At 39.0% G+C, this 16,212-nt stretch overlaps 1 protein-coding gene across 1 annotated transcript in view; it reads right to left on the reverse strand.

Moving 5' to 3' along the window:
* Positions 1-16,212, reverse strand: part of Cubn (cubilin) — a 199,807-nt gene that overhangs the window by 74,434 nt on the left and 109,161 nt on the right. The window contains exons 34-38 of the mRNA XM_090318958.1: positions 7,773-7,932; positions 6,662-6,775; positions 4,940-5,050; positions 4,063-4,191; positions 3,259-3,391 (exon numbers count right to left, since the gene is read on the reverse strand). Of these exons, the coding sequence (XP_090175084.1) occupies positions 3,259-3,391; positions 4,063-4,191; positions 4,940-5,050; positions 6,662-6,775; positions 7,773-7,932 (647 nt within the window). The remainder of the gene's footprint in view (positions 1-3,258; positions 3,392-4,062; positions 4,192-4,939; positions 5,051-6,661; positions 6,776-7,772; positions 7,933-16,212) is intronic.

Raw genomic sequence — 16,212 nt, forward strand, 5'->3', positions numbered from 1 at the left:
GTTTTCCTCTAAAGGAGAATTACATGAAATCAACTCTATACCCAGTAGGTGAATACTAGATGGAGTAGATGAAGCAGAAGATAAGTGCTAGTCAGATCCGTGCATGCACCAAAACATAAGTTAGTGTTCTAGACATTGGTTCAGAAGATGGCAAAATCTTTCCTAAGTTCCAGACTATAACTGATGGCTAAAGGTAGAGATGACATTGTTTTAGTAATTATTGCAACACACTATCAGAATAAACTTAGAAAAGCTTTATAATTCTTGGAAGTCTTTGTTTTAAGCTGGCACACTTTATAATCAAATTTACCCTCCTGGTTAAACTATGCTAATAAAAATACAGTCTGAAACAAAAATAATACATTTCTGTTTCCCATTATCTCATTTCACTTCAGAGCCCAAACCCATCAATTTGTAAAAGCACTCTGCTAGCCCAAAGTAGAATTTCTGCTGATTCTGTTAAATATATTTTTTAATCCCCTTGAGTCTTCTATTTCCTCTCTATTTGGTTGCAAATTCCACCATATGTTACCATCTCCAGTTTTCTCCCTATTGAGACTTACAACTACAGTATCCACAAGGCAAACCCTGTGTTTTAGAACTAGGAATGAGTGACTCATGCTTCTCCTCTGCTTCTCTCATGCCCCAGGGAAATGCCTAAGCACCCATCTGGAAACCATTTAAACCAAGGCAAAAATAACTCAAAATCCTGTCCCTCATCCACAAGAAAAGAAGCATCATATGTTCTATAAGACTCATTTTAACAGTAAAACATGAGACGAGCAATAACACAAAATAGTTAAAGTCAGCTTCTCACAGAGGAGGGAAAGAACAGTCAAGCCACTACAATGTTCCAATACAGTAACTATGCCTTAACATCTATGAATCAGTTAGAAAGAAGGAAACTTGCTTTCAGTGTTTAGCACTGTACTCCCTCTCTGGGAGGAGAGGCTAATGTCCGTTTGGATTTGTATGTGATGTATCACAGAAAATTTGTTAGAAATAGCGAAGTCTGAGAAATCCAAGTGTCTTGTGCTACACATTTTACTTTGACATCTTTAATCCTAACTGTCAAGTTAGGATTAAGAGGGTTTTTTTTGTTTGTTTGTTTTTTAAGTTCTCCTGTGAATGAAATGCATCCATTGAGGGTTCAGTTAAAGAACTTCATGACCTTGATTGATCACTAATTGGCCAAGACCTAGAATCTTTACTAATTAATTAATTTCCAAGTTTGAACTCATGGCTTTGTTCTTTCAAGGCAGATGCTCTACTACCTGAGCCTTAGCTCCAAGTTCTTTTTGGCTTTTCATTATTTTTGGAGAAATCCTTGTGCTTTTGCTCTGAGGCCAGCCTCAGACCATGATCCTTCTACCTCCACTTCCAGGGTTGCTGGGATTACGGGTATGCATCACTATGTCTACCAAAAACTAGAATATTTCCAGTGCATAACCCAGGTTTCTGACAACCGGTGTAGTGGTCAATAATATGAATGTAAGAAAGACCAGGAAGTAAAAGACCTGACCAGAGGAAAAAGACCAAACAGGAAGCTCTTTTATCTGGCCAGTTAAGAGCACTAGTAAGGGAATGAAAGATGTTGGATCCTGTCACAAAGACAATGATTACATACAAATCATCTAGTAATAGCAGCATAAGACCTAAGTGAATCACATTGTATGGTCTTGACAAGTATTTATTTTAAATAAAACAACCTATGTTAGGTAAGAACTCAGTTCATAGCTTGTTCCCATTAGGAATTGTGTGGTGCTAATGAGGACAAAAATACTGCCAAACTTCCTTCATACTAACACTGAAGCTTTCATCATGAATTGCCTTTTGGGCATGCAAAATGCCTTTTTGACTTAAGGCAATGACACCTCACCTTGCAGGGGCATTGTCTTGTTGATGGATCAAAGAAACACATTGAAATATTTGAGCTTTACTCTACAAATAGAATCATTCATATTTTCAATTAGCTCTTGATGCACAGACTGGCATGTTCAGAAGGAAGAGCCAGACTTGAATAAATAGGATAATGTCAAGATAAGCCTCCTCTATCAATATTGTTATTTCTACTTTCTTCAAAACAGAATTAGCTATTCCAATATAGCCCATTAATGTGTAATATAATATAGTACATTACTTTTGAATTAAACATGTCAATTGGAATATAGATGTATCATTATTCCGTATTGGTCAAATACCCATTACCAAGGCAGTGTGTCACAAGTATTTTTTTTTTGCCAGTCCTTGAGCTTGAACTCAGGGCTTTGAACACTTCTTGAGCTTTCTAAAGCTAGCACTTTACCATTTGAGCCACAGCACCACTTCTAGCTTTTTTCTCTGCATGGGGTATGAAGGAATTGAACCTATGGCTCTGAGCATGCTAGGCAAGCACTCTACCACTAGTCCATACTTGTGGCACCTGTACCTCTCTATTGAAGATGAAAAAGTCCCATCCTGGATGGTGGGCTTTTCAAATCTACTGCTTGGAGATACTTTCATTGTCCTTTACCTTCAATTTCAATCTACTTTGGAATGTAATAGGATCTGTAGTCTATGTTCAGAAAGTGTTTTAGTTCAACACATCAACTTCTATGTTCAAAATACTTCCAAAAATCATTCCTGTGACTGGAGAAAGAAAGCCCCTAACTCGGGCAAAGGGTAAAGGGTGTTTAATTTAGCATGAGGTTCTCTGTTTTGAGGTACTCTAGAAGAACTCTGAATGACTGCCCATAAATTTACTCACCAAGAGCTCAAGAACATATGTCAGGGAAAACGAAGTCAGATTCTAAAACAATTTTTTGGAGGGGGGTGGGTGGTAGGGCTTCAACTCAGGGCCTGGGCTCTGTCCCTGAGCTGTTTTGCTCAAGGCTAGTGCTCTACCACTTTGAGCCACAGTGCCACTTCCAGTTTTCCAATGGTTAATTGGCAACAAGTCTCATGGGGATTTTGCTGCCCTAGCTGGCTTCAAACCAGGATGCTCAGACCTCAACCTCCTGAGTAGTTGGGGTTACAGGCATGATCCACCACTGCCCAGCTTCTAAAATCATTTTTGAGAGCATTTCAGTGGTATTTATAACCCAGACTCTGACCAAAGCAGGAAATTTGGAGAGACACGTCCCAAAGCTCCCACCACGTTTTTTTCTCTAACAGTTGTTTGGGCACACGTGTAGTTAACTCTCTATGCTATTACTAACAGCACTTCCTTCCTCCAGATTTATCAGTCCTGAAACAATACACCATCAAAAAAATATTTACATGAAGGACAGCTGCAGCTGGTTGCCAGGGGAACTGACAATGGACCAGACACATTCCACATTAGGGGGATAAACGTCTGGGTAGCCAGGGCTGTCGAAAATGCCTTCACGCATGTTCAAGGTTCCACCACAAGCTGGAAAAAAAGAGAGAGAGAGAAATAAAAGAGAGTGTCAGAACAAAGAACAAAGTTGAGGCATTGTAAGCCAATACCATTATAGCCATTCTCAGCATTGAAGGACGTAATATTTCCATCTCCATCAATGGCATAGCATTTCCATCTGCGTTTTCAAAAATCCATGCTACAGAATGAGGGAGAGATTACAAAACCTGAAAGCCTGAAGCCACTCTGTCTGGTGAACCAAAGAGAATTCACACAGTGTCTTTTCTAAGCCTTTTTTTTTTTTTTGCCTGTGAACTAACTATAAGTTTCTATAAGTTTGGGTGATAAAAAAAAAAACAACCTTGTTTTTAATTCTGGAAATTCTCTGTTTCCTAACCAGCATCATCTGCAATTCTGAGTTGAAAGAAAAGCTGTTTGCAGCCTTTCCCTCTCAGGATAGCACCAAAATACATCTGCTAGGCGCCATCCAGGCATCCTTGGGCTCTTGGGTATTTTTATTTCTAATGAGGGAGAAGCCTGTGAAAACAGCATCTGCGTCCAAGATGCTCAGTTTTGAATGGCACCTTTCTCCCCTCACACCCTTCAATACGTCCATCCTGTCATCCCCATCCATACACAGATCCAGCCTTCGCACATCACAGAGGCCTGGATGGAAGAAGCCAAGGCTTGCTAAAGTTTCTTACCTGATGTTGACGGTGTATATGAAAGCTGGAAACCATCACCATTCAATCCCAAATCAGAGACAAATCTCAGTGCCAAGGCACTGCCAAAAGATGTGATGGGATGGGGAATGGAGCTGCCACAGTATCGGCCTATAGAGTAAAGACAGAATTAGGGAGAGGGAAGGAGACTGAAAACACATCTTTACTAGAAATGACAAGGGACTTGAGCATACTGGAGAAATCAGTGCATGAACGGCCATTGAAATTAGAAATCCTGAGAATTCCTGAGAATGAAAAATGAACTCTAAATACAAGCAACTAGAGCTTGACAATCAAAGGCTACATGAGAAGCTTATGTGACAAAACTTATTTAAAAAATAGGAAATGCTAATAGAGAAAGTTTAAATGACCTGGGATTCTTTCCTTTGAAGACATTTTAGAAAATAGGAATATGCTCTAATTTTACTGAGATAACATGAAAACAAAACAATAAATTTTATAAGTTAATTAAACCTTTTTGTTTTGTTTCCACTGAGAGCAAAGAAAAGTACATTCAATTTCAACATAAGGATTCCAGGCAAATATTGACCTGAAATATTTGACATTGGAATTCTATTTTATATTGGAATAGACTTCATTCAGGACTGTCTCAGAGCTGTGATTTTTTTTTAATATTTAAAAAGATACACACATAGAAAAGGAAACAAGCTGAGTTCCTTGAACTCCACATGAAATCCTCCTTTCTTACTTTCCAATTACCTCTACTTGGTTTATGCAGTGGTTCCTATTTATGGGAAATGTTCTAACATTGAATGATAGTGTATAAACATGTAGATACCTAACTAGCACACAAACAAAAATGGGAATGAGTGCAGGGGTGGGGGATGGGGAAGAGTACCTCGGAAGGGTGCATGGTTGGAGTTGCCATCAAAAATTTCTAGATAGTCGTGAGTACAGTTCTGACTGCTTTCAAGTCCAAAATAGATAAAGGAGACAGTAATATGATTAACTGCAAGGAAAAAAAAACACACAGAAGAGGAGATTATTTCATAAAGCACTGGCTAACAAAACAAAGGGAAGAGATTTTTGCATGTGATATTTCAGAGAAGGGCTTACTAATAGGGAAGGAAGGTAGACTTGCCCAGGGGCTGAATGGGATTTAAAATAAAAAAAAAAAAAAGGAAAGCCACAACTTCTGTGCTAAAGGATCCCCTTTGAAGGGTAAACAGAAGCAGTTAAAAAGAAATGCCTGTAGAATCTGAGAGGCTAGACCAGTGAAAAAACAAGACGGTTGGGGCATCATTCCCGGGATTATGAACAATGCTGGAAATGGCTATATATTTTTTTTTAATCAGCCATTTCTGTGCTCCTGTTGTAAGCATTTTCATCAGTGGAAGAGTTTCCTAAATTTGGATTCTTTCCTTGAAATTGTTGATAAGTCTTTGCCTAGTACAAACATCCCCAAGGCCTTGAGGTTTTGTTTTTGGGTCATTGCCCTAGAGGTTTGTTCATTTTTTCAGGAAAGCTTTGAATCCCTTGCAGAACACTAAGTGCCTGAGTCCATTTTCCTTTTGTTATTCTTCCAAGGTCCCTAATCTTCAGAGCAGGATCTCTTCCAGGTTCAGTTCTTAGAGCAGTTAGGCACAAAACTGTTAAGCACAGGCTAGGCGTTTCTTTGAGGATGGTTTATTAGGCCTCTATCCTAACCTTCTGCAGTTAGCTAAGGTATACTTATTTCCCCCATCAGACATGTCAACAAAGATAGCACTCATCTTACTCTTCCTTTTGTGAATTATTTTATACTGGGCTTGATTATCCAAAGTGACTTGATTATAAACTTGTTGGTAGAGTGGACTGGAGGACTTGTCTACGTCACACCTGAAATCATAGTTTTCCTGACAATTTCAAAAGCTCAAGAATGAACCAAGACTCAGAATGCCTCAAGGGTTCCATAGAGGTTGATCCCTCATTTTCTCAGCCACTAAAATGTGACTCCTTTAAAAACAAAGACAGGTCAGAAACTAGGTCAGAAAACAGGATTCAAGGATTCCAAAGAAGAAATCCAATAGATACTTATTGAGTGCTGGGAGCAGGGCTGGGCTGGGATTTTTTTAATACACATGCATTGCAAGTAAGGCCAGGTTTTATAATTAGCTTCCACATTGATTAGCGATCAACAGACTTTAGGCATTGTATTTTCAGGTTGAGAGATTCTGTCATTTTTTTTCTTTTTTTGTCAGCAACTGTCTTCAGCATCTACTACACCCAAGGCACACATGCCAAAAACCATTTATGTATTGATTATTGTGCCTTATCTTCAGTCTCGCATGCCTGTCAAGACAGTATGGTTATATAGATTGGTTGTGGAGGGTTTAGTAAGCCTTGCTAAAATTTTGTTAAGTATTTTAAATGAAGATAAAACAGTTAAAAAATTACTAGATGACATATTTTTCTCCTGTCTATGAGGAGTTGAGACTTTGAAAAGAACAGGAGGGTTGACTTGAGGAGATGGGAATTGCTCATGGACTATCCCTCTGACACCATGGGTCCAGGGTTCTTTTCTCTTTCTATGTATTTATTTATTATGATGATGCTTTTGCCTTTCTTTTTTTTTACTTACAAGGAGGTTGAGCTTGAAGTATCCAGTTGCACCTCGCGTTACTGGGATACGTGTTGGGGAAGAATGGAGAGGAAATAGTACCAGAAGAATCCACAAGGAAGTAGCCGCCACAGACTGGAAGCACAAACACACATGTCATAGGCTGGCCATTTCTACTGTCTGTATTAAAATTACTTGATGAATGAAAACGTAACTGATTTCTGCTTATTTATTAAATGCATCTAGGGAAGTTCTGTGTTGAAGAAGCTGCATATAAACCAGTAGAACATGGGAAACACTTCACATTTACAATGCTAAATATTTACAACACAGGAATATTTATTAAAATTCAGTACATTTCAACAAATATACTACTCAGGAAGTCAGGCAGTGGCCTAGGACAAAAGATTAAGTGGTTCTGCATTCAAACAAAACTCTAGCCTGGACTCCCTTACTTGGTGCAGTCATAAATTCTGAGACAGGGATAATCAGTTTATCAGAAAACTAAATACTCATGTGGACAAAGCCTTATAAGGAAACTGCACCTCATCAGAGAAACTTAAAGCTCTGTGGAGCATAATAGGAGTAGGACTTTTGAAGGTGACTAAGAAAGCAAGGGGAAAAGACAATGGAGGGAAAAGCCTGGAAGGAAAACCAAGAAGCAGTGACTTCAGAACAAAAACAAGCAAAACAACCCTGACACCTTCACTAGACAATGACAGGATTCAGAAAGGAGAGAGATCACAATATGGGAACTCTAACTGGACTCTATTATACACAAGACTTGTGACTTATTGTGGCTTATCTCTTTTTGTGGCAACGCCTTAAACAGGTATAGATTGAACTTTGTTATAACGTCTGTAGTCTTAGAAAGACTTCACAGTCTTACTCTGCAGAGAATACATAGTGCTGGGAGATAAGCAGGCGCTAAGAGTTCAGCATCATCTGAGTCAGACAAAGATAACTCAAGCATATCAATACTGTAGCTGGGACAAGATAAATCACAGATCTCTCCTTGCCTTTAAACTCTTGCAAGGTCAGTAGGAAGCTCTGATGAGTTACTATAGATCTCTCCCATTTTATTTTTACCACCCAGAAGACAGTGCATACAGGAGACCCACAGAATACTTGCCTTGCTGGAATTGAGCACGGAAGCCCTTGCTTGCTCTGGAAGTGCCGGACTGGAATCTGACAAGCAAGGTGTTTCCTGAGGAGGTGACAGACAACGGTGGCTGCTCTCTCCCACACACTCGGGTCAGGCGGGTGTTTCTTAAGTTTGTGCCATCATATGTCTGTGAAGATGGGAGACAGGGGAGTGGCTCAGAACTCCCAGCGTACATTTGTAAGGACCATGTTCTACAGACCATCTACACATGTGGTCTTGCTGCAGAGTCTCGGGTGACGTCTGAATCTGTGGTCATTGCCAATGACACCCATAGAGATTTCAGGAGCAGTTACTCTGTAAACCTTCACAGGTTTGGTGCATCACCAACATGAATGTGAAAGAATGAAATTAAAACATTTACCTAAGACCAATTGCCATTTATATTGGTGTGTGTGTGTGTGTGTGTATGTGTGTGTGTGTTTGTGTGTGTGTGTGTTTGTGTGTGTGTGACAGGGCTTGAAGTTGGCCTGGGTGCTGTCCCTGAGCTCTTCCAACCGCTCTACCCTTGAGCCAAGCCCCACTTCCCGTTTTCTAGAGGTTAATTGGAGATTAGAGTCTCAGGTCTTTTTGTGCCTGGGCTGCCTTTGAACCTTGATCCTCAGATCTCAGCCTGCTGAGTAGCTAGATTAGAGGAGTGAGCCACTGCACCAGGCCAGTTGCCATTTATATTGTTGTAAGGAAATATTGGGAGGACAATAAGAAGTTCAGGGATCCAAGGAAAGGAAGAGGTTCCTAAACAATTTTAAACATCCAGTCGTTATAATTATTACCCTCTCTGACACATGAATATGACTAGAAAGCTAGTCTGGGTTTGTTGTAAACAAGAAAATGAATCAAATATTGACTAGACTTTTCATTCACAAAGAAGGGGACTAAATTTTATGTAAAAAGAAAAAATAAAAGTGGCCTGGGAGTGTGGCCTAATAGTAGAGTGCTTGCCTAGCATGCATGAAGCCCTGCGTTAGATTCCTCAGTACCACATAAACAGAAAAGGCCAGAAGTGGTGGCTCAAGTGGTAGAGTGGTAGAGTGCTAGCTTTGAGAAAGCTCAAGGACAGTGCCCAGGCCCCGAGTTCAAGCCACAGGACTGGCAAAAAAAAAAAAATTAAAGTGTTATTTCCCTTCTTTTTTCCCTATTTTTCATAAATGTTTATTTAAATCTAAATAACCAACAAGTTAAACTTTAAAAGTTTTTTATTCACCAAAAAATTGGCTGAATGCTACATTTTTTTTTCCAGTCCTGGGGCTTGAACTCAGGGCTTGAGCACTGTCCTTTGGCTTTCTCAAGGCTAGAGTGACCACTTGAGCCACAGCACCACTTCCAGCTTTTTCTATGTATGTGGTACCAGGAGATCAAACCTGGGTCTTCATGCATGCTAGGCAAGCACTCTACCACTAGGTCGAACTCCCAGCCCCTACATTAATTGTTTAGTTTTGTTTTAACAGTTCAAAGTATGATTTCCAGTCTACATCTCTTGGATATGGAAAACATCTTGCAAAACAATATCTACTACATGGACACTTCAACCTTCTCTCAAATAATGCCACCCTTGGTTTACTACAGGGTTTTATTAAATTGTCATTGGTTTTATACCTTCCTAAGCTGATTAATATAATATTCTTGAGGTTTTAGTAATAGTCTGTTAGTACTAATTTCATTGAAAATCAAAGAATAAAATATATCTTGGAATGTTTTGGAAAATACAGCAATTGACTTGATCAAGGAAAGATTATTTTCTTCTCTGAGGTAATTTATTTAATTTTTTTTGTTTGGATGATATTACTTGATTTCTTAAACTGGCAGAATGCTATGATTTATAGCATTCTATGAAAAAAAGAAAATTCTGAATCTTTTTTGTCCACAGATTCACAAAGGCAAAATTTTATCTAGGTTTTTTTTTGTTTTGTAGTGTTTCTACCCCCAATCAGAAGTAAATAGCTATTTCTTCTTATTGTTACCTTTCCAGAGCTCTCAAGGGAAAGGAAGAAATGAGATAAACAGGAATCAAGGCTAGAAATCTTAGAAAGTAATATGAATGAGACCTTTTATAGCTCATCCTCTGATAGGTGCACATTTAGGGGTTTTGATTGCAGGATTCCTAGCCCATTCCTGCCCCACTCCCCCCCAGCCCTCCCAGCTGAAGGACTCTACTCAGATTAATCAGGCTAGGACACTGCTTCACAAAATAGGATCCAAATTCCCCAAATGACTGTGAATTGAAATTATATGTCAGTGCCATACCAAAACTGTACAAAAACATTTTGACACCCAGACCGTCTGGGTGTCACACTTGCTTCAACTTCTCTCCCTACAAAGAAATGAAGTGTTAAAGACACATGTGTTCCTGTCCTCTGTCCCAGACAAATCTAATAGTGACAAATGTGGTTTATGGTTTTCATGATTATTTTTTATATTTTAATACATGTATTTGTACACATCCACATGCTATAAAATATTATTTTTTTTGCCAGTCCTGGGCTTGAGCTCAGGGCCTGAGCACTGTCCTTGGACTTTCTCAAGGCTAGAGCTCTACCACTTGAGCCTCAGCACCACTTCCAGCTTTTTTCTATGTATGTAGTACCAAGGAATCAAACCCGGGTCTTCGTGCATGCTAGGCAAGCACTTTAACCACTAGGCCAATCTCCCAGCCCTATTTAGCACATTTTAACTGTATGTAAATGTCACACAGTATATATTCTTCAACTCACTTTGCTCACTCATTTTCCCTCCATATACCATATCTGGATCTAATGCCATTTGTTGTGATTGTATGGCATTTCATTTTATTTATGAGCCATAAGTCACTTACCACTCTGCTGTTCATAATATTTAGTTACTTCCATTACTTTGTGAAAGCAACATTACTGTTGTGAATAGTCTTGTAGATATTTCTGAATGCAGCAATGCAAAAGTTTATTACACATTTTCTGCATACTTAATATTTTAGAATTTTCAGTAAAGAAAGGATAGCCTACATAGAGAATATAGCTTAAGATTCACATATGAATATATTCTAGTATGCTGATATCACTGATTACTTTTCCAAAAGAATCATTCAAATAATATTCAGTGAAGAAGGCAGAATATAAAATCAAATGAAGAATTATCTAAAACTATTTAGGTCTATATGTAGGACTACATACATATTTGGTTTGGGGATAAAAAGAAAAAAAATTTAGTCGTTTGTAACCAAGTTGTAGTATTAAAAGTGGCAGCAATTTCTTATTCTTTGCTTTTGATCTTCACAAATTCAATATGAGGAACTGGCAAAACTTCTATATAAAATCTATATTATAATCATTTAAATTAGCCATTGAGACATGCACATAACTCCATAGGCATGGAAGTATAGTCTTCCCTGCAAGACCATAAGGACCTGAGTCCCAGCCATGTGTACACTAATGCCATTTCATCTGCTCTTGCAGCCTCAAAGAAATACATCAAGGTTAATGGATATGGCTTCTGTTTAAACATCTCCAAAACATTTGTCAGTTAACTCATATCTATAACTGTACCCCAGCCCTCTGTCCTAAGCTTCAAGATCATTTCACCAGCTGTATACTAGATGTCAACTCAGAGCTTCACAGCCATTAAAAAAAAAATCAGCCTCCTAAGATAATTTCATCTCATTCCTTTTGCATCTGCAGCTCTTGCCTCAGCAAATTCCAGAAGTACTAATGCAACAGACAAGCCATTTTAGATCTTTCCCTTAAGTTCTCCAACCTGGCTTAGTGTTCTTTGTCACTTTCTGCCATACACCCTTGGCATCTTTAGCTCTGGGTCCCCTCTCTAGGGATCATAGTGTCTGGGTTGTAAATCTCTCTCTGTGGATATTAGTGTCTGGATGTTGTCTGGGTCATATTTTCCCATCTCAATTCAGTCTCCAACCAGAGTTCAACGTGCCAAGTCCTATTTTTTCAATGTACATTCAAACACAAAAGGAAAGTTGCATTGTCCTGTACTTAAAAAAAATTAAGCATAAAGATAAGCAATCATGGACGACGTTGCTAGAGAGCTGGTGTCAGACACACTTTTTGCCCTCAGCCTTCCACTCTGCTATGATCCAGACTCAGCTGTGAAGAACTGGCTGGCTTGTTACAAAGATGCAATCATCATACCCCCAAAGCACATGACTGCAATGGAAAATGGATTCTAGCTTCCTCGGGAACACTTGAATTTTTTATTTCTAGAAATGACGATATATTCCTTCAGCTTGTTGTAGAGCAGGCGGTGGGGAATTACTTCTGCTGCATCTCATTTTTTCTTGCTTTTATCTTACTCAGGGAGAAAATAAGTCAGCTTCCTATGGGGACTACAATTGCTTTAAACCAGAGAGCGGAGGAACTATTTTAGCACAAAGCAAAATACACCACACGTCTTATAATCCTCAAAGTAAGAAAATAGTGCATCACAGTGGCACAGCTGAGTTTTCCAGGTAAAAACACCAGGGATGTCTGTCAATAGAGTTTTATTTTTCATTTTCTGCATTACTATATTTTCCCCTTTTAAGTATTTATTTTGTATTTTTGTATTTTTAGGTCATCCTCGGGTTGAAGCTCAAGGTTTACCACTTGAGCCATACCTCCTGCCCTTTTAACTTTTGTTTTTCAGATAGCATCTCCTGATTTTCCACAAGCTGGCCTTCTAAGTGTATGGGGTAACAGTCATGTACCACCAGAAGTGGCACTATGGCTCAAGTGGCAGAATGCTAACCTTGAGCAAAAGCTCAGGGACATGCCCATGCCCTGAGTTCAAGCCCTAGGACTGGCAAATATATACATATATATATATATACATATATATATTTTAAAGGAAAATGTAGACTGTTTATGGATGGAGGGTAGTGTGTGATGAATGGTAGATTCTTGCTCTAGTTCAGTGTACCTAAGGTTCACAATTTTCAAATGCAAAACAGAGTATTCTTTACCAGAGTACTTCTGATAATAGAAGTAGAGGAATAAGAGCAAAACCAGGAGTAGCAGTGAATACTTATGTATGCCTGACATTGCTAAGTACTGTAATTACATTTACTTTAAAGTTCACTATTCTTAGTTGGTAAAGTGAAGATTTGAAAATGCGAGGACAAGACCTCAGTTCCACAGTCATTACAGCCAAGCAATTCACATTCTGTCTTTTTGACATTTTATCGATTGTCATGAAGCTGAGAGAAAAGTTTCATTTGTTCAGCTACCTACTGAAAGATCAGGGCTCTAAGAAGCTTCATGAGATACCCATGTTCTCTTGCAAGAATAGTTGTGAGAGCTCTAGAAACAAAACTGAAGCCTCCCAACACTTCTCTAGACTACAGCAAAGCATTGTTAGTGATATCTCTGATAGTCTTACTTTGGGCCCTTGTGGATTATAGCTGGCTGGCATCTGTCACTCGTTCCATTCCACACAGCATTTATGGAATTCCCAGCCTGGTTAATTTAGGAAAAATCAGTATGTAGGCTTATACATAAGCTCCAAGTTTGTAGTCCTGACTCCTATGCTTTCTTCTGTCCTTAGATCCAGTTATAAAGGCATAGCTTCTTTTTCTCTAGTTTAACTGTAATTCTTGAGTCTTGCTTGCACAGCCTTCTTCTGGCCTTGACCCTGGCCTCATTTGGCATTCAACCTGCTCTGTAATTTTTATTTCATTTTCATTTATACTTGGCAACTTCTGATTCCAGCTTTTAGTTGCCTAGTTATCCAAGTGGGGAAAAATGTTCAAGGATAAAATGTTCAGGGAACAAAAGGGATAATTCATATCTAGGTACAAAATTAATTTTGAGCACAGAGAGTCAGTACAATATTTTTATGTGTTGCATATGGCAGTGTGGCTGCTCATGAAATTCCCATTTTTGAATCTGAGCAGCCCCTCTAAACTGGAGGAAATATTTTTCAGAGAGGGGAATCCCTCAGGAAATTATCCAAGCTGTTAAAATCATAAATGTAAGGAAGGAAGGAAAATATTGCTCATCACAGCAGCTTTGCTTGAGGATGGGAGAGGAAGCATGGATTTCCTCAGCCACTGACATTTTCCAGGTACATTGCTCTGAAATTAAGTACCAAATTTAGTACACAAACTCACATCTCATTTCCTGATCTGGCACTCTGCATTACTCCAGTCAGTTTTATCACAGACTATAGGAAACTATGAACTCCAGTGTGCAGTTGTTGCAACTAGTGGCTTAGATTCCTGAGATGAAATATTAAAAAAAAAGCCACACCCCCGTGCCCACAGAATGAAAGCTAGGGCTTCAATTCAACTCTCCCTTTGCTTTGCCAATTCAAAGGACTGGCATGGCTTCTGGACATTAATTTGGTGCTGGAATGCAAACAGCAAAGTCGAGTTATCAACAGTAAATTCCTAAACAAACATTTTAAAGAGCGCAGCCTCAATTTGCTTAGTGGAAATTAAAATTTTCTGTTGTGAAGTATAAAGGAGAAGAAGAAGAAATGGCAGAGACAGAAACGGAGGGGATGAAGGGGGATTTCTGCCACGGATTCATTTGTAAAACTGTAAATATTTAAAGAAGGATTCTTTCTGTTGTTTCTCTGAAACATGGAGTTCCATTCTTCTTGTATTTTTATTTTCTCTGCTGGAAAATAATTGATGTTTTAAAAGAAAGCCTATCCTGGGAGCTATCTTTAAAATATAGATATTTTGTTGCAAGGCCTTGCCCTGTTTTACAGTGCTTTCTGTCAGATAATAGTGAAGGATACACATTGTTCCCTTGAAGAGAACAGGGGGACCTGAATGTATTTATTTATTTATTTAAGTACAACTCAGACACTTTGCTTTCTTTCTCCTAGACAAACACAAAAGGCTTCAGAAAGAAAACAGTTACTAATAATTTGCTGTCCCGGGCCTCCCTCTGCTCAGTTCTTTTGGCCCAGTGCCTATTTCCTACAAAGAGAGATTGCGTGGGGACTCTGATCTGCTGGCTTTTATCTGTCCCCCAGTGATTCTCACCAGGCAGACATTCCTTTGAGCTGGAAGTCTCCTGGGCCCTTGGCTCCATGTAACTGCCTTCCTCCCCCCTCTCTCACGCTGAACTACAACCCACCATTCGCAGATCAATAAGATCTCACAGAGTGCCATGAATCTGAGGCTTACAGGAGAGGCTAATTAAGCCATTAGACTTATTGAGGAAGGTCACTTTACTCCCCAATTCATGAAGGGAAACAGAACCTGGCCTCTTTCTGGTAATATCCTCAGACAGTGGGTCCCACTGCTGCCGTAGGAAGAAATACTCCCGATAAAACTCCTAAAGGCTAAGGTTAATGAGCACTGGACACTGGAAAAGCACGGAGCACACAGGGCAATCATCTGATTTGCTTCTCATGATACCATTTCAATTGAAATAAAAAGCTAAAACAAAACAACAAAAAACGCTCAGTTGTTCTCTTTTTATTCCAGCAGCATGATATTCTAGAAAATACCTCTGATATTAAATGTGCTCCGGTGGCTCAAGCTCCTGAACTCATTTATCAGTAGAGCCAGGGTGTGACCTAGAGACAGCACATTTCTGCAGGGGTTATGGTAACTTTTTACCAAAGAGCTGATCCTGGCAGGAGTAAAGACTGCAAGTATTTATTTACATATGAATAAAACCTGTGATACTTGATGTTGTACAAGGCATGATTGCTGTGGGTGATATAACAGGAAATGGAGACTGTCTCTTAGGTGCTCCATTTTGAAATTCCCATTGGTTTCTTCTGCAGGAATGGCTTAGAGTTATCTGTAGATTTATTCCTACCTTCACTTTGGATCAATGGGGACTGGTTAAAAAAAAAAGAAAACCTCTCATCGGAGAAGAGAGAGAAGGGGAGAGATAAGGAATGGGAGAATGACTCCTGCTCAATGCCTCCTATCCTATCCAGTGATTTCTAGTGACTGTGAGCCTAACTTTGTTCTCACATGACTAGTAAGAATGGTAGGATCCATTGTACTAGCTACTTTGTCTTCCTTTTCCCTCTCATAAACCTAAGTCCTAACTGGATGGTCTCCATTCGTTTCTCTCCTTTTACTTAGATTTCCTAAGCCCCCAATTTGGTAAGTGAGCTAACTAGACACCCATGTATCTGGAACATGAAGATTGAACAAATGGCTAACTGGAACCCAAACCTCCTGACTCCTAACAGTGATGCTTTCGACTCTGTATTTGAATTCTAAACACTTTCTTGTATTCATAACTGGATTCATTGGAAATCAAAATTAAACTAGCTCTCAAGTATTGCTGATCTTATTTTTCTTCCTCCATTTTTCCAGTTGTCCTTTATTCTGTAATTCAGTTTCCTAAATCAAACTCTTTCACAGTTTAGTAAAATAATTTTTCTTTAGGGAATACTTAATAAGGATTTCTTCCTGTGCTAGTCTTTTCATTAATTTCTATCCAACCTTCATTCTGACCTTTCTGGA

Source organism: Megascapheus bottae, chromosome 26 (assembly GCF_031878675.1).
Source record: "Megascapheus bottae isolate mThoBot1 chromosome 26, mThoBot2.hap1, whole genome shotgun sequence".
NCBI classification, from domain to species: domain Eukaryota; kingdom Metazoa; phylum Chordata; class Mammalia; order Rodentia; family Geomyidae; genus Megascapheus; species Megascapheus bottae.